The 18,485-nt window shown below is 39.0% G+C and overlaps 1 protein-coding gene across 2 annotated transcripts in view; it reads left to right on the forward strand.

The window, feature by feature from the left end:
- PDXK (pyridoxal (pyridoxine, vitamin B6) kinase) overlaps positions 1 to 17,988 on the forward strand; it is a 44,398-nt gene extending 26,410 nt beyond the window's left edge. Inside the window, exons 4-11 of one of the 2 annotated variants that reach the window (NM_001278084.4) lie at positions 2,114 to 2,197; positions 3,642 to 3,688; positions 5,743 to 5,828; positions 6,654 to 6,699; positions 9,327 to 9,438; positions 10,245 to 10,381; positions 10,915 to 10,981; positions 11,714 to 17,988. In NM_001278084.4, the coding sequence (NP_001265013.1) occupies positions 2,114 to 2,197; positions 3,642 to 3,688; positions 5,743 to 5,828; positions 6,654 to 6,699; positions 9,327 to 9,438; positions 10,245 to 10,381; positions 10,915 to 10,981; positions 11,714 to 11,826 (692 nt within the window). In that variant the 3' untranslated portion in view covers positions 11,827 to 17,988. 2 annotated transcript variants of the gene reach the window in all.
- The last annotated feature ends 497 nt before the right edge of the window (positions 17,989 to 18,485 follow it).

The following is an 18,485-nucleotide window of genomic DNA, read 5'->3' on the forward strand; positions in this document are numbered from 1 at the left end:
CTCCCTGGGTAGCCTATTCCAGTGCTTAACAACCCTTTCAGTAAAGGAGTTTTTCCTGATATCCAACCTAAACTTACCCTGGTGCAACTTGAGGCCGTTTTCCCTCGTCCTGTCACCTGTCACCAGTGAGAAGAGACCTACCCCGCTCTCGCTGTAAACACCTTTCAGGTACTGGAAGAGAGCAATAAACTGTCCCCTCAGCCTCCTTTTCCCCAGACTAAACAGCCCCAGTTCCTTCAGTTGCTCCTCATAGGGCATATTCTCTAAGCCCTTCACAGTCCTTGTTGCCCTTCTTTGCACCTGCTCCAGCACCTCTTTCCTTGAAAGAAGACACACAGAAGACATTTCCCAGAAGATCCAGTTATATTGCAGGAGTTTTCAGGAAATGTTAGTAGGCAACAAACGGTGTTTGAGTATTGTCTTTGCTGAGGTGCTCCTTTTTTATTTTACTTTCCACTCTTGAAAGTTGCCTGAACTCTTTTTCTTTAAGTGTCTTCTACTGGCAAAAATGTGGTAGGTCAGAAATCTTCACTTATAGAACACATTTTGAAGAAAAACTATTAAAATGCCTTTTAAGATATGATTTCTGAGTGTAGGTGTATGGATAGATAGGTCTGTGGTTTGTACAAATCTGTTTAAAAGTCTTGATCTGTGTATTTTAGTATAAACAGTGAGAGGAAGTGGGTGAAAACGGCACTCACTTCCTATGATCTAATCTGTTTCAGTGTTGAGTTGATCTGTAGCTGAACTTAAAAAATCTGGCTTTCTTCATCCAGGATCAAAAGATTTTTCTCTTCAAACAGAGACAGTGATTCACTGTGTTGCACAGCAATAGCTTTCTACTTCTGATGACCTGAAAATGATTTATCAAACACTTAAATTAATTTGTCACCAGATCGTATTTGACTGTAACTGCATGTCTGATAACTGTAGATATCATGGCTGAGATGGAAATGATTCTCTTTATTCTGACTCTATAAAATGACACTTCATTAGCTTTTGTGATTGTCACTTACTTGTGGATCTTCAGTATTTGTTTCATTTGCAGTAGAGCATTCAAGGTGCCAGATAAACACAGATTCTCTGTAGTGCTTTTGAAATGCCTCTATCACCAATGTTAACTTTGTTTTTCATTAAGTCTGTCTAACATGACAGTCCAATTTAAAACAAAATCTTTCCTTGTCTTTTTTTTTTTTTTGCTGACTATCATTAATATGGACAAAGCATTTTGCCTCAATCTTGGAAGTTTCTTCCATTTCTCCTCAGAATGTAAAAATTGGAACAATTTTACAACTAAAAAAAAAACAACTCTAAAAACACGTTTTACTGGAATGAGCATTTCCAAGCTGAAGACACTACCTTGCTAGAATAATGCTATTACATGAACTAAAGTAAATGAAAATGAAATTACTAATAAATACATGTCATAAATAAAATGAATATATAAAATAAACACAATCAGTAAATATATAAATGAAGAAATGGGTATTACAAATTAATAACTATACAAGTGCTGTAGTGCTTCCATTGTGATTAGGGCCTTGAGATGTAATAAAACCGTTTTACAACTTATTTCACTGCTAGGCCTAAAGTTAGCAATTTTACTGGTATATTGGCCATTGCTCTGAAATGATCAAGAGTAATTCTCAATTGCATTAATATGTTGGAAGAAAAACCCACACTGTTTCTAACCAGAGTATGAGAAAAGTATACGGAACTTAGAATATTTTGTTTAGGTACCACGTACAAAATAGTACTGCCTCAGACTGGTGTTTTAAAGAGAAGGACATTTTTTTTTTCCTTTTGTCCAAACCTTTTTGTATGTACTGTGTGTACATTCAAGCATTTTGAAGTTGTATGAGCACTAAATGTATAATGAATATAGGAAATGAATTTCTGAAGTTGTATTTCTAGGTGAGTACAGACTGCCTGGACTCATCTTCCACCTGTTATTTCTGAATAGAATACTAAAAAAATGCCTTTTTCTGTTATATGTTGACCCAAAGAATTAGAAGCATTTAGCTTTCCTATACTGGAAAAGAAGAACTGAACAACCAAACTTTCCTGAAAATCTACTTCAAAGGTATCTTTGTTTTTGTTTCTTTTCCCTAAGGATATACAAGGGACACATCGTTTCTTGCAATGGTGGTGGATATCGTCCAAGAGTTGAAGCAACAGAATTCTAACCTAGTATATGGTAAGGATGTGAGTTATAATTCTTTCTGCTTCTTTGTTGTACCTGCCCATCATTTTCACATTTTAGGATGAAAATGTCATTCTGATGCTACCCAGTATTTTGGTCAGCTTGTGCTCTGATCTGGCTGGGACCAGCTCAGACTGCAATGAAGTTTCATTTCAGCATTGCTGAAAATAGATTTAATCTTTGTGATATTATGCCTTTCACTGTGTTTCATACATTATGAAATATCCAAAGAAAAGTGTGTACTAAGGAGTAATTGTATGAGAGGAAGTTTTGTGAAATCCCAGCTGGCTATTGCTGTTTGTATTCATAAGCATAATCTGGGAGCACGAATAGCTGAAGGCTCTTCTTGATTTCCAGGTCAGTCAAAAGTAGGATAGATTCTTCCATACTGCCCTGATGTTTCCTGTTCCTTCTTACTGCCCTGTTCCTTCCTACATCCTACAGGTATATTAATGTGCCTTATAAGCTTAATAATTTAGCTTAAGCTCTGAGGCATGTTTAACTCTGGTCCCCTCTGTTAAGATTACCTGGGCATGCTTGAAGAGCAACAGACCTGTGAGAAAAGATTCCCTGAGTGTTTCAGGACTTAGGAACTCAACAAACATGGGCTTGAATTGTGCAAAGAATTCACAATAGCACAGCAAAGTCAGTGGGGATTTACTGGGATAAAGAACTGGGAATGATCTCTGAACCATCTTCAGGTTCAACAAACCATGTCATCAGGAACCTATGATGGTTAACAGGGTTTGCAAGGAGCCATACTGCATAGTCTGATGGCAGATTTAGAGTTAATGAAGTACAGTTCCTGTTCTGAAGGTGTAGTGAAGAGATCTCCGTGGACTTGATTTTCAGTTTTTTAGCTTGCACTGTAATTTGGTATTGTGAAAACTAAAAGCTGTATTGAGGTAGGAACAGAAAGAAGCATAGAATGGTGAGGAGGTGGTCAGGTAGAGAGAACGCAGCAAGACTTCTAAGATCCTTTATAGTGAGATCATATTGTAAGGAAAATACCTTCAAAATATAAACAAAAGACACTTGTTATTTGTAGAAACTCCCTTAAATACTAATTAGACATTGATTTGATACTTTGCAACTTGTATTTCTTTTTTTTATCTTGCTGGAAGCTCTCTTACTAAGATTAATACTTTTTTCAAGTACAAAGCTGGGCTGTTTCCATTCTTTCTTGGAACTGAGGGCACTTAAAATACATTGTTAATATTGCTGAAGATTAAGGGCACATGCCAAATGTGTGTTACTGTTATTACACTAAGTCTGAGTTTATGTCCTTTGGCCTGGATTTTCTTTTTCTTTCTTCTTAATACACTTAATTTTAATGTGTACAATACAACATTTTGTGTGTATGCTGGGCAAGTATGTTTTTGTACTTAAGTAAAAATAGGGCCCCATTTCTAAAACTAGATTTTTTTCTCTGTTACAGTGTGTGATCCAGTGATGGGAGACAAATGGAATGGAGAAGGCTCCATGGTTAGTACTTATCTGTTTTCTTTGTATAGTGAGTATTTGCTGTATAAATATATATGCATAAAAGTTAATTAGTTTTTAAACCAAAGACTAAGCCGTTTTCCTCAAGTATGGCTTTCAACCCCAGCATCAACTACATCTGTACTACAGCTACTGTATTTGTTCGAGTTCAGTATCAGGGAACAATAGTGGCTGCATAGCCCTGGGACTTATTCTTAATTCCCTGCTGAGAGAACAAGTAGACTACATACCCTGTCCAAAGGAAAATATCCCCCTGATTCCCCTCCAATTCTCTCTGCAGTTCTCTCATCTTCTGTCAAGCTAGCAGTTCCAGCTGGTAGCCTTGCTCACGTTCTGTGATTACATGAATTGGCACACCACCTGCACCTAAATAAAGGTGACTTATTTCATGTGAGTTGCAACAGCTTTTAGGCATTGGGCTGTTACAGTGATAGAGACAGAAAGGTTTGGTGTGCTAGTACCAGACCCACTGCATTGCAACAAAGAAATGTTTCATTTTTGATCAACACTAGCAGATAGTTTCAGTAAAAGTGGAATGTGGGAAAAGATCAGCAGGGATGATATTTTCTATTCTGCCTTAGCTGGTCACACACACTGATTTTCTCTTTGTCCTTGTACCTTTTTACAGTTTACCTGCACCTGAAAAATCACATGAAGTAGCACTTAGTAATAAATTTGCCATTGATTTTTGTGGTCTCATTCTTTCATTTTATGTCTATTGCAGTATTTATTGTCCTAGGCTTTTTCTAACAAGGCAGAAATATAGTAGCTGTAGAGCTGCATTAGCTGTAGAGTGACTTTGAAAAGCTCTTGGGAGAAGTCAACCATGGACTTACCCATATATTTTGGGTAGAAGACAAGGTGGGTGGAAGAAGATAAGAAAATTAAGCACACAACCCACCAACTCATTCCTGATGTAAAAAGTAATAAAACAATTATTTAAGAGGTCGTGATTTAGATGCGACCTAGTCTTGCATTTCTGTCTAAAAGCAGAGTCCAGTGACATCATTACTTCATCAAGACATGAGTGAGCTCAGTCCCAAGATGATGGGTGTTCTGATATCACCTAATGGTCAATAACATAATGAGGTTTTATCTGTCACTAATACAGCTGAAACAGGAGGCGAACACATGGGTGCATTTATATGTACACCCTGCCCTACGTAGCTGATGTGCCTAACAGAGAAAATAAAATGTAGACAAAAGGAAAGATTAATCCTGATTTAGAAAATGGGATGCTAATGAAGAATAGCCACTAGTAAACAAAGAACTTTAATGTAGATTTTGTTAAATAGAGCTACAACAGGATGCTGGAAGGTGTGCTGAGGCCTGCAACTTAGCTCCTAGCTGAACTCCTTTGCGTGCCAAAAGAAAGAGCTGATACTTTTCAACTTTATTCCAAGTCTGAAGGACCTACAGTCTTTTAGGCTCCTGCTGCATCTTGGTGTATGTCACCAGCTAGAGAACCAGCCGGCCTTTGCTAATGGGCTGTATGTAGCTAAAGAAGATGGGATAAAGGTGGAACAGGAATGTGGAAGGGAGAGCATTGGCCCTCATTACTTGAAGTCACCCAAGTATGTGAGCGGTTTGGTAGCTCTGTGTGTAACACAAGTACTTGTAATTTACAATAAGTAATTTTCAGTAAATTAAATTGTACTGATCAGTTTAGAAATCAGATTCCCTTTCCTGTGTATGAATGCACAGTGCACCCTAGAAATGTTGCACTGAAAAGAGGGGACAAACTAACACATAACGTGAGCATTGCTTGCTCCTCAAGCCCTGCAGTGCAATACAACCAATGTATTGCAGTGATGCAGGAAAGAACCTCCATTCCATTGGTACAACAGCAAAGTAGTTTATTTTAGAGATATGAGCAAGAAAAAGGATCCACAGCCACTTTAATTCCTGCTATGTAACAGTACACCGGGAGCTTTAAGATTACTAAGTGTCAGCATGAATGGTAGTTCAGGGAAGGAGCGTGTCACTCCTATACCTGAAATAGCTGATGACATTTGATACTATCTTTTCTCCCCCAGTATGTGCCTAAGGATCTCCTCCCAGTCTATAGGGACAAAGTTGTACCCGTTGCTGATATCATTACTCCTAACCAGTTTGAGGCTGAGTAAGTACTCCATTTCTTTTTATAGTCAAGTAAGCCCAGAGATAAAAATGGGAGGCTGATACTCATTCTTTCATTTGTCTCAGTATAGTACTGTATGTATGTATATGTTGGGTGTAGGTTTTTAGCTGATGCTTTAAAGCAGTGCTCTTCTGCAAGCCTACTGTTCTATATTGAAACCAGGGGGGAAAAAAAGGGGATTTATTTGAGGAACACCATTATTTTGTTTTCTCCAGTCTCTCATTTTACATGACTGCTTCCAGACACCTATGTATCTAGGACAGGTTGAAAAAATATCTCTCTCCTCTCTTGTTCTACCCATTCCTGCAAAAATTTGTATTATATGTCATAAAATAAAAACTGAAATAGTTTGACTAAAACTCCTGAATTTTGATTTAGAAATACCACCATGGCAGCATCTGATATGAAGTAAGAATTTGCCTTGTGCCCACCCTGTCTACACAGTCATGACTCTTTGGTCAGGAGATAATCTGTTGTGATGCATTACATGCTGCCCCCCTGAAGGGAGGGAGCAGCTATGTGTTAGATGGAGAGAGCAGGCTTGTGAAGTTATGTTAGGGTACAGAATTTTGGTATAGAATTGATACAGCCATGCTGCAGAAGCACTGTGTATCTGTGCATGTAACTTCTAAAGACTGCAGTCTGTTACAGCAGACTGTGTAGTGAACAAATTGTTTAAGCCTGTATTGTGTAGTCCAAGCTGTCATCCTTTCTTAGAGTAAACAGAGCTATTTTTGCCTGGGAGATGTGTGCTCCTTCAACATTTCTGTTTTGTGCGCTCTTTCAAAATTTCTGTTTCATTCTCAGGTTACTTACTGGGAGGAAGATTTACACCGAAAAAGATGCTTTAGAGGTAAGTAGGTAAAGGATAGGATGTGCAAGATCTTATTCTTTAACTGTGCCTGCAGTGTTTGCCATTTGTCGTTAACCTTGAAATCACTTTAGCCTCCCTCTCTCCATCAATTGTTAAAGCCTTGTACTGTCACTGTGCAAAATACATTCTGTTCTTGTGTCAAACTTCTGAAGAAACTTCCCGAAAGTACTACAAATAAAGACAGTGCAGTGTTGATGAGCAGGTCACTGTGAGTTTCTGCAGTGTAGGAAGGGAAGCAGCAGCACGTATGCATATCCGTACTGCTGACAGTGTGGTTCCTTGTCATTGGCTGAGGTGAAAACCCCGAGAGATTCTGATCATTAGAAACCTGCATAAGTCGCTCCCTCTGCTGTCCACATGCTAGTCGTGCAGCAGCAATGCTGAGTACAGCTATTTCTCATTCTCCCATTGACACAGTTTGCAAGGAAGAGAGCTTAATAGGAAACTCTTGAAGAGGATTGACCGAATAAAGATTGACAGCGTTTACTGTTGTCTTGTTTCTTTTTTGGGAAATTGGCTTGCAGGCCATGAGACCTGCATTGCAGAAGTAGTGCACAGATGAGAAAATGGATTGGGAGCGATGACCCTTAGGTAACTCCTGATGAAAGGTGGGCAGATCTGGAGTGCTGGCAGCTGCTGTCATCATCCTACATTGATGATCAGTAATCTGCAAATATACTGCATTGAGGTGTAAGGATTTACCCTTTTACACAAGTTGAGTGACTTTAAAAGAGTTACAGGATATGGTGATGAGGGACAAAATAGGAATGTAGTTTTATGTTTGGTTTTTTGTTTTTTTTTAAAGATCTGAGCTTTTTGTTTTGTTGGAAAGTCAAGTGCTTTCATAACGGACTGATGTTGTTTATTCCAGTTTGATTTTGAACTTCAAAGGAACACAAAATCTTTAAACAAACAGCAGCTGCAGAGGCACCCTGGAGAGTAGCTGGGCTCTGTTAGCCCTAATGTTTATTGGCTTTTTTCCTCCAGCAACGTCATACAACATCAGTTGACTACCATCTCTTCACAGCAAAAAGCAGCTCCAAAGATTTGAGTTCTTTTAATTTTTCCTTTCCACACCAGTTTTATATTACTGCACTGTGATGGATGAGGGTGCTGAATGCTACTAGCTGCTAACTGTTCCTCATTTCTTCTGTTCTCATTCTCCCACGTGGAACCATAGTCTTCAGAAGAACTCTATTGGCTGAGCACCTGTTAGTTTTCACTTTGCATGTTACAGCAGCAAATGTTAGTTTCATGTGCTAAACAATTACAAGTTATCTACCGGTCTTTCCAACTCATGAATGCTAGTTCTTCTTTAAGATGGGTTTTAAAAATCTCCTGTGAAGATGGAATTAGTCTTAGGAATGGAAGCGTTTTTTTAAAAAGATGCTTGCAGGTTATTACATTTAAATATCTCTTCCTCACTGAGCTGCATTTTATATACTCGTCTCTCCTTTCAAGTAATAATTCATGCTGGAATTTGTCCCCTTTGGAGGTGGTAGGAATTCTGCCATCTGTTCCCAAGGTGACATGCTTTCATTGATTTCTTCAGCAAGACCAGCGGTGACAGTGGAGTTTTTTTTTAACAAAAAAATAAGTGTAGCCTAATTTTAATGTAGAAGAGGCTGAGTCCCGCAACCAGAAATAGCTTAGATGCTTGTTAAATTGTGGATGAGAAGAGAAGTCAAGTTTAATGTTATTTGCAGGCTGATCATCTCAGCATATGCTGGTGAGCTCCCTGCTTCCTTAAAACCCAACTGATGTCTGTGCAGAGAGTTGTGACAGCTGAAGAAGCTCAGAGGCTTATTAGACAAAAGATAGGGAATTTTTAAAAAGCACACATAAAACCTTCTCATTCAACTGTTCATGAGTCATAGCTAGCCTGAGAGGATTTTTAGTTAAACACTTCTGGGAGAACTAATATTTTATGTATTTCATGCTAAACTCATTACTTAGAGTTGTTCTTTCTTCTGTGAAATCAAAATCAGTCTTGTAACAACCAGCTGTGATGTCAGAAGTAGAGCATTAATGATTTTAAGTGAGGAACACATTGAGAGAAAATGCACGTAGAAAGGTACATAATTTACTGGTGAACATTTTGGATTTGGAACAGAATGGGAAAGGAAGATGGAGATAGACACAGTTGTGCTTCCAACTCAATTCTTTAGGTTGTTGTTTCTGCTAACTCCTAAGGATGTAACTAAACAATACTTCCCAGCCTGGATTTCTTACCTCTGTAGCATGTGTTTAAAGATACCAGCTCAGATGCATGTCTCCCTGTACTTGTTCTCTTCTTTTGATAGTATGTTTTGGAAACATGCAGAGAAAAGTTTTGATAATAGCTGAAACAGAATGTTCTTTTCAGAGGAGCATCCAAAGATAACAGAGAGATACTTGGATATTTGAACAAGTGTGTGCATTAAGTATAACTGATTCCCCTATTTCAAATTAATACCACTTATTCAAGTGAATTATTTGAGTGAAAACCGTTCATTTTCTATGAAAGATGGCAAAATAAGGTGCTTGTGAGAAATTGCTCTGTATGATGCAAGGTTTAATGAACACGCATTGCAGTCACTGATTCCTGCCTTTTTGCACATGGGAAGGTAATGGATATGCTCCATGCCATGGGACCAGAGACTGTGGTGATAACCAGCTCAGATCTACAGGCACCGCTAGGAAACGACTACCTGATTGCTCTGGGAAGCTACAGGAAAAGTAAGTTACAAACTGCTTCATTAGTATGTTTTGTCCTCCTCCTCCCCTCCCCTCCCCTCTCCTCTCCTCTCCTCCTTCTCTGATGTTTGGCTATAAAACACCCTTCTGCTGCTTCTTTCTATCCCCTCTGTACCAACACAGAGATTCACTGTATGTTTGGATTGTTGCAGGATGTTTCTATGTGAGAAGGACAGAGTTACTGAGGTGGTAGATAATCTTGTTTTTTTGTTTGTCTGTGGTCTCAGTCTATGTGCCACATTCTGGACTGAGAAACAAACAAAAAATGTACTGCTATTTCATCTAGACTCCACTAAGGACCACTTGATGTTTGTTAGTACTTACTACATGCCAATCTTGAGTAAGTCATATAATTCCAGAGGCAATAACAATACGGCGCATGGATCAGATATTCTCTGCTGATGTCTATGGCTGTTCCTACTCTAGAGGTTGTCTAGATGCTGGTTGGGTACGGTCCACCTAGGATTCAGCAGATTCCCTTGCTCAGCATCTGAGAAAACTGCTGCTGCAGTCTAAATGAAACATTTTAGGCTCCCATTTCCTCATGAAAGTGATAGTGCTAGCTCCCTCTTCCCACTTAAGTGAAGTACGTAAGTTGTAAATGCTATTCTACTCAGCAGGGTTTTGGGACTGGACTGAAAAAGAACTGGTACAAAGTTTACAGTACTCCTTGGCATCTTTACATTCCAAACAATGGAGGAATTCAAATCTGATTATCATTTTTAAACTATAGTAAGTGCTGTTGTATTAATTGCTGGGTGTGTTACTTAACTGTGTCTCTGTTGCAGCTAATGCAGATGGTACCAAGATAACGCAGAGAATTCGAATGGAATCTCCTAAAGTGGATGCTGCCTTTGTTGGAACGGGAGACTTGTTTGCTGCTATGCTTTTGGCATGGACACATAAACATCCAAACAATCTGAAGGTAGGGGGGAGGTTTTTTCACCTGTCTACAAGTTCAGACTTCATCTTTTTTTTAAATTAGTTTTAATCTACTTTATTATTTATGGACTATCATCTGATTAGAATTTTTTTTTCTCACTTCAGAGCAGAGAAAGCAGAGTGTCCCCTTTTCCTACAAGATTTTAGCTTGTAAAACTTTGCATGGCTGATTTCAGTACTTTGTAATTTTGTCAAATAAGGTGCTTTGTTTCTAGAGATTTCATGTACATTTACAAATACATTTTATCCTCACTTCATAATAAGCATTGGAAACCATTTATCTATTCTATTTCTTTCTCTTTTGTCTTTAGAGTCATTGATACAGGTGTATGGTTTCTAATACTTGTCTGGGTAGAGCTAAGAGAATCTGAAAAACTTCTTTTTCCAAACTACCTCATTGTCACCCTGTTTGTGTGCTGCCAGTTGTGTTTGCCTGAATGGTAGTGTTACAAATATTAAATTGAGCAGTAAAACTGAAGTTTTACTACAACCTAAATATGTTATGGTAATGTGCAGGTGGCATGTGAAAAGACTGTGTCAGCCATGCAACATGTTCTGCAAAGGACCATTAAGAGTGCAAAAGGTAATTCATTCAAACCTTGCTCTTCCCTCTCTTTGTCTGGATTTGCATCAAAAGAAATATTTAAGGAGCTTTCTGGGTTTCCTTACACAGAAAGGTAACTTTCAGTGCAGAAGCTTCCAGAGAATTTAGAGAATTCAAAGAATGAGGGCTAGGTAGTCTTGTCAGTGTATGTTCTTTACTGTGTCCTTCAGCCCTATTTTTGACAATACCAGACTGAAGGTGTCACTGTTCAGCTTATATTGGGACTACAGTATGCTGACAGTGCTTGACTGTTTTGCAAAGCAGTGGTGGAAGAACTTGAGGAAATACTGAGTTTGACGTGCAGAGGAGATTCTGCTTTAAATATGGCTTACTAACTTTACCTTTTAGTGCATGCACTTGGTATTGAGAGGGGCTTGTCAACCAGTAATAAACATTCCGTTTGCCGTATTGGCCATGTGAAGAATGACTTTTCCAGCTTCTTTTACCTTTGAGTTCCTGTGTCTAACAACTTTTAAGGAGATCCAGATTTCTAATTGACAGCAGAGCTGTGCTCTTTCTGTAGAGAGGTCCTGCAGAGCTGAGGTGCTGAGAAAATACAGTGCTGATCTGCATCTTTTACTTCAGAAGCCTTTAGCAAGTGTAGTAAGGAAAGTGGGAGGAGAGAGAAAACATATAATGGGGTATCAGATATTGCAACTTGTTTACTTTTAAACTGCTGTTTTTATTGACCTTCTGATGTCATCTTTTTAGCACAAGCTGGAGAAGGAAACAAACCAAACTCAGCCAATCTGGAACTGAGAATGGTCCAAAGCAAAAAGGACATAGAAAACCCAGAGATCATAGTGAAAGCTACTGTGTTATAAAGGCTGTATGTCTCCAATAACGCACAATGTATTGATGTCCTCATTTCTTTCCTGTAAATTGTAATATTTGCCTTAGATCTGTGACAGAAACCTAACTTTCATGAAATAGTGCCCAGCATAGGCAGATATCCACTCTCAAACATGTGTGCTGGCCTTGCTCAGTTTTAAAAACAAAACAGAGTCAGTATGCATTAAAGCATATTACCAGGTATCAAAATGGCTGTCAAATTCACTTTATGTGTGTAATTTCCCAGGGCAAGAGAGTACAATGTTCCTGCCTTGCCAAAGACTTCAGATGTGAATTTGCTAATGGAATGCTTGACTGACTGGAGAATATATTTCAAGATGGCATCTAGTGCCAATGGAGCTTGCTACAAGCTCCCTTTTCCTGGAGAGATACGGTTACCTAGTCTGATATTCAGTATCTCAGCTGCTACGAAACTAAGCAGGGTTAAAACCACACACAAAGCTCTGGATGTTTGTAGAAGTACTTTGAAGATGTTTGGCATTTAAGTACTCTGAAGTGACCTTGAGGTGTCTGTCATTAATGTTACTGATAACTGCTCCTGTTTCTTGTCTTATGAACAGCTGTACATTTTCAGTTTCTGCAGGTACTGGCTGCTAATTTCTAATGTCCACAGGTGCCCTCATGTTTTTCTTCCAAAACTCTGCTTCAGAAACACCTTCATTAATAAGAGAATACATTCATTCAGTAGCACTGACTATGAGTTTGTAGATTTACCTCTGAGACCAGGCTTGACACTTCCTTTGTTGTTTTTTTTTTAACTAAGGACAAAAGGGAAAGCAGCTCCTACTCTGAAGCCTGACAGCAATCATTTTTATTCTTCATGGATGTATTTACACTGTGTAGAGCACTTCCACTTAGCAATAGTGAGCGTTATTGGCAGCTTATCAATGAAGCAATGTGGTAACAGTAATACACGTGGATTAGGAAATTGCATATGTTTACCAAATTCAGGACAACATACAACATTTGCTCATAATGTAATCCTCTGCAACTGACTCTGAGCAGAGATCACAGAAATGTGTTATTATTTATCTCTTAAACATTTTTAATTTCAAAATTTAGCTTCATTAGCCTTCAAAGTGGAATTTTTACTAATTTCAGTGTCCTGTGTATCAGAGCCACATATTATGCCAGTAGGGAGATTGGCTGACAAGTACTGAGCACTCATAATTCCTGTTGATTTCTCTGTGGGACTGAAGCTCTTGCTCTCCCAAGGGGAGAGCTAGTGTGTTTTTTAGGTCCAAATTCAGTCAATATTTTTCCTTAAATGTCATAGGCAGATAAAAATTTCACTTCTGCTTGAAGCAGATTTCTTCATGAAGCAAATCTGTATTAGGGGAAGGGGCAGGTCTGGGCTCTTCTTGATGATGTGAGTATGCCCAGGAAACTCACTGTTGGATGTCTGGCAGATACTTTTCCTGCACGTTCCTCATCACAGCTGCTTAACTGATTGTCACCTACATAATGTGGGAGTCCCCAGCAGAGCTGGTCGGGACATTGCTTTTTCCACTGCAGACTTCATTTATCCCACCATTTTGTGGATTTTCTGCCGCTGTAAAAGCTGATTGGTTTCACTTAGTAGAAGAGTAATTTATTCTTAAAGTTACTTTTAATTGAAGAGATTTTTTTTTTTAGTATAGTAAGATTTCATAATTAATGTACCTCTGAAATCCCTCATTTTCAGTATCTCTAAAGCAAATGAAATTTAAGAGATGAACACACTTTGCAGTATATGTAAGAGGCAAAATCCAGGTTTTAACTCTCCACAACTAATAGTTCTGTTTTCTCTCATACATCTGACGTTAAAAATTAAGAAAGAAAAGAGATGAGAATTTTAAGACAAAAAGAAAACACACCGAAGTGAACTACAAAATGTGACTCTGCTGCCATGGTTTGTAGTAACCACTGCCATGAAATAACTTCCTAGCAATAATAATTTTGGTGATATGAACAGTCACTAAAATTAGCAGTCAGTAATGGAGATGAATTCATGGCAGATGTCTAGCACGTAGGAAGACATGAACTGTCTTACCATTGTGTGCAGATCTGATGGGAAGGAGTGAAGAAGAGGGAGCCATGCTCTTCTCAGTGGTGTCTGGTGGGAAGATGAGAGGCAGTGGGCATAAATTGAAATACAGGAAATTCTGCTGAAACGCTAAAGAAAAAACAACAGCAACAAAAGACTATGAATGTGAATGAACGCTGAAGCAACAGTGTTCATTGCACACAACCCCTTTCCCAGAGAGGTTGTGGAGTCACCATCCTTGAGCGATATTCAAGTATTGAGATTCTGAAGCTCTTCACAGCAGAGGATCAGCAGTAGGGAAAAGCTCCAAACTGACCTTTTCTTTCTTTCCTCTTTTTTCTTTTTAAAGCAGTGTTAACTATGCACTGTCAAAGTTTGCTGTCAACGAAGCCCTACCTGTTCTAAGTCTGTACTACAGAAAAGCCCTTTAAGAAAGGGTGAGACAACACAATTTTTCTTGTCACTAAAAAAGCAGGCTTTCAGAGAGGGGAACTGAGAGAAAGGCAGATCTTTATTTCACTGAAATAAGCTTGGAATTTAGGAAACATAAAGGTACCTCACAAAGAAGGTTTTATCTGTTAACCACAATCAACCTTGATCGTACCATAAAAGAGAAAGTGAGGTATTTGCCGGAGCGGCTTATACCCATCAGATATGATCTCTCTCTATTGCTCCAAAGAAAGGAGAGTCACTGCAGTAATCCACACCTTTCTTGAAATCTGTGGCATAGCCATGCTGTACAGGGGATGGACACAGTAAGGGTAGCTTCAGGGGAAAAACAATAAAAAGAAGGTCATGTTACTAATGAACTCAATTTGCAGCAGTTCATATTTTGGACTAGCTGGGCTCTGTAACAGTTGGCTGCTTGCTGCTTCTGCTTGACTCCTTGGGAGCTGCTCGTGTAGTACCTCTTTTAAGCTCCCGCTGTCCTGATCTAAATTAGTTTGGGTTTATGTATTCTGGGAATAGTTGTGCTTAATGTTTCTTGCCTGGAACAAACATCAACAATCACCTGTAAATATATTCTGTAGCTGACATTTTGAAGTCACAGTGGGCAAACAGGTATTTTTGAATGTCAGGGTATACATATGCATTTTTATTGATTCGGCATTATAGAGCACTTTTTCATGACATCTGCAGAAAAGAACTCAAAGTCTCAGTGCGTTCATGTCCAACCGTTATTCCTGCCTCTCCTCCCATGGATGATATCTATAAAACAAAACAAAATCCTTACTGTCTGAGTGCTTCTTGAAAGTATCTCAATATTAGTCAGCTACTTACACTACTCCGCTACTTACGGACTTGGAGAAAACTCCTCAGAGTTGTCTGATGCACTTGCAATTGCCTAGGTAAAGGAAAATGGTTAACCTAAACCAGGTTAGGTCCCAAATGATTACAGAAGAAAAAGCACTTCAGCACAGAAAGTGGAGTCTATAACTAATGAGAAGTCTTTCATGACTGCCCTAAGAGCACAAGAGGTGGCTGTAGCCCACTAGTCCATGGCCCCTGCTCAGCCTTGAGGCTGGTTGGGGGATGCCAGCTTCACTGCTGTGCATACTCCCCAATGTATGTGTGGAGGGCACATGTACACATGAAGTTAGTGGTGAGGTACACATCTAATACTGAAGGGCATGTCCTCATGGGGCTGGTGAGCAGCTGTGTTTGAGTTCTGTTGACTTCCCCACCATTCTTCACCTTCTTGCAAATGATTTGTGTTGGATCCTTTTTTCTGGGGTGATTTGTTCAGTGTATGTGCTCAGCCATTTTGATTACTGCACTCATTTGTGGAGCCATTGTACAGGAAAGACCAAAACTCGTTTACAGATGTTCTACTCATTTCTGAGCCTGGATATAGTTACTGCATACTTAAAATTCCCTGTTACCTCTTTGAGAGACATGTGCATAAAGACATTGTGCTAGAATCAATACTGTTCACACTCGATATAAACATTTAAGGAATCTACGGTATGAAATTGTTAACTTTTAATGTTTGTTTGCTAATTTATATTGGAAAATCTCTGATCAATGTGCTATACAAAATAATCGGAGGACCAAGGTTTCCAGCTACTCATACTGCCTTTTTGAGTATCTTACTGTATCTTGATTGGATGCTATTCTTTCGTTGTCTGAGATTGTTCTGGTGATTGTATTGATATATCTTATTTTAAACTATGTGGCAAGGAAGATTGTAATAAAAGCAACTACATTTAATATACTGTACACACAAATTGTTAGATCCTATTTTTGGATATGTTAATCATTTCAGAATTAAACAAATCAAGAACAGTTTGATAGTCTTACTGAATAAGTGGATGTAATTAAAGGTTTAATTAGATATATCCTGGTATAGAGAACGGATAGTTAATGAAAGAAGGTACCTTTGTGCTCCGCAGTCATCTCAGTGCAAGGAAATAGGTCTCTAGAGGAGAATAACATCCTTGTCTTCTTAGATTTTCTCCTGTGAAGTTTCATGGGAAGACAACTGCTGACACCTGCAGCACTGCTCTTGTATGCCTTGTACTTGCATGTGCAGGACCTCCCCATGATGTGCTCCTTATTTCTGCAAAGAAGGTGAGAAAAGAGGCCTGAAGTAAGGATCACAGTTCATTTTCAGCTCTGTTTCTTGTGCGGCACTTAGCTGAACACCCCTTCACACAGAGTAAGTTTTATCTTACAGCAGAGCATACAAGACTATACAGTTGGAAACAATTGTTTCTGCCTCTCAGAACAAGTGCTTCTGTCAGCACTCTACATTGTGTATGCTGTGCCAGTTTGCAGGAGGAGGAGAGCAGGTATCCAATTTAAGGAGAGCAGTGGTTATTGGAGAAGATTCTTTTACTGGCTGGAGAAGTTTGGCTTATATCACAGACAGCCACTAACTGTCTTTGCCCACTAGAAGTTGAGACACAAATGTTACAGATTTTGGTCACTGAATCCAAAGTATTTCTCCATAAACTGAAAAAAATAACCCATTCTTTTATATCACAATTCATCCTTGATTAGGCATTCAGCTATTAGAGTTCCAAGCGAAATTACTTGGAGGATAGCTGTCCTTTTAGAAAGATGTGCTTTTGATGATTGAAAGCCTGCTGCTGAGCAGTTTTGTAGCCTGCTGGCATTCTAAACATATCAATTAAATACATGTAAGCCATGGGAAGTAAGCTTTTTGACATGTTCAATCACAAGCCTGAAAACTGTATGCAGGAGCAGACTGAAGATAAATCTACAAGGCTCAATCAGAAACTTGGAGTGATCCCTAAACTGCCAGGAAGGGCGCTGAGTGCAGGATGCTAGGTAGCTGCTGTGTCCGTACACACCTTTATAGGAGAGCCCAAGCCAGTTTTCTCATTTTCCAGGAAGGAAAAGGATGTGGCTTAGTTTTCAGCAGCCTAGGAATGCTCCCGTCAGCTTTACTGAGACCGGTACCAGGTGACAGCCTCGAAACCACCAGCCAACCGTGTGGTGCTTGCTGCTCCAGCAACAGCAGTTCTCGAGGCAAATGGGATGCTCCCAAGTATGTTCCTAAATTAGCGTTCCCGAGTTAGTGCCTCGACAATGCAAATAAAAGTAATAAATACACCTTTTGCAGAGCAGTGAATAAGGCAGCACGTTACTAAGACGGAGAATACCAGCAATATGAGAAGGCTGAGCCATATGTTACCACTGAAATCATGTGTATTCCTTACCTATTGCCCTTGTGGTTGCATTGCTATTTAGAAAAATCGGTGTGTAGAGGAGTGTAATACGTGTATTCTGTGTGTCTGTATGCGTGTGTGTATGTTGAGGCTTTATTTGCAATGTGGTGGGGGTGGGAAATAAAATTTGGGGGCTGGCTGTGCAGGCCTTCAGGATGTACGTAGAAAGTCTTAAAGAATTCTATTTTTATAGACTGTGATGAAGCTTTGGGTCCCAGCCACACCTAGGCTTTTCTTCTTGAAAAGTAAGATGGTATGGAAGTAGTCAGGTGGCTGTAATAAAAGTAGGGACGGTACAACCCCACCAGCCCTGGACAAACTAAAAGAACTTAAATAAAAGATGCCTTTTTAAGTAATATTTTTTTAGTGCTGAATTGTTAAACAAATAAATATTTATGAGCAAACTTTCTGTGTACTTAAAGTTTGTGTGGTGCTTTGTACTGACAAGGTGGACCAGTTCTATGTTTACACATCTCAATGATTGTCTTTGAGACGTATGTAGTAACTCAACGAATTCTATGCCAGAAAAACAACAACGCTCTGTGTAGTAGCAAATGATTTAATTTCTAATGAAATTGTAGGCTTTTGTAGTGTTTGTGTGTTTTCTGGTTGTCAGTTATGAGTTGTATTCTTCCTGCAGTAAGGCTTGTACGCTTGATTGTAGAGAGAGGCAGTAGGATGGTAGACACCATTGTATAAAAAGAAAACCCTAAATATTGCTACCTTATCCATGACAAAATCAGATAAGTGGTGACATAAGCCTAGAATTTAGATTTAGCAGTGGAATAAAGTACCAAATACATCCGGGGCAGAATAAAGATAGGTGAGGGATTCGTTTATTTCATGTAATAGGACTGGGGGGATCTCATTGGTCCTTAATAGCACCATGTAAGCAAACAAGCCTAGAGAC

The sequence above is a fragment of the Gallus gallus genome, chromosome 1, assembly GCF_016699485.2.
Source record: "Gallus gallus isolate bGalGal1 chromosome 1, bGalGal1.mat.broiler.GRCg7b, whole genome shotgun sequence".
NCBI lineage: Eukaryota > Metazoa > Chordata > Aves > Galliformes > Phasianidae > Gallus > Gallus gallus.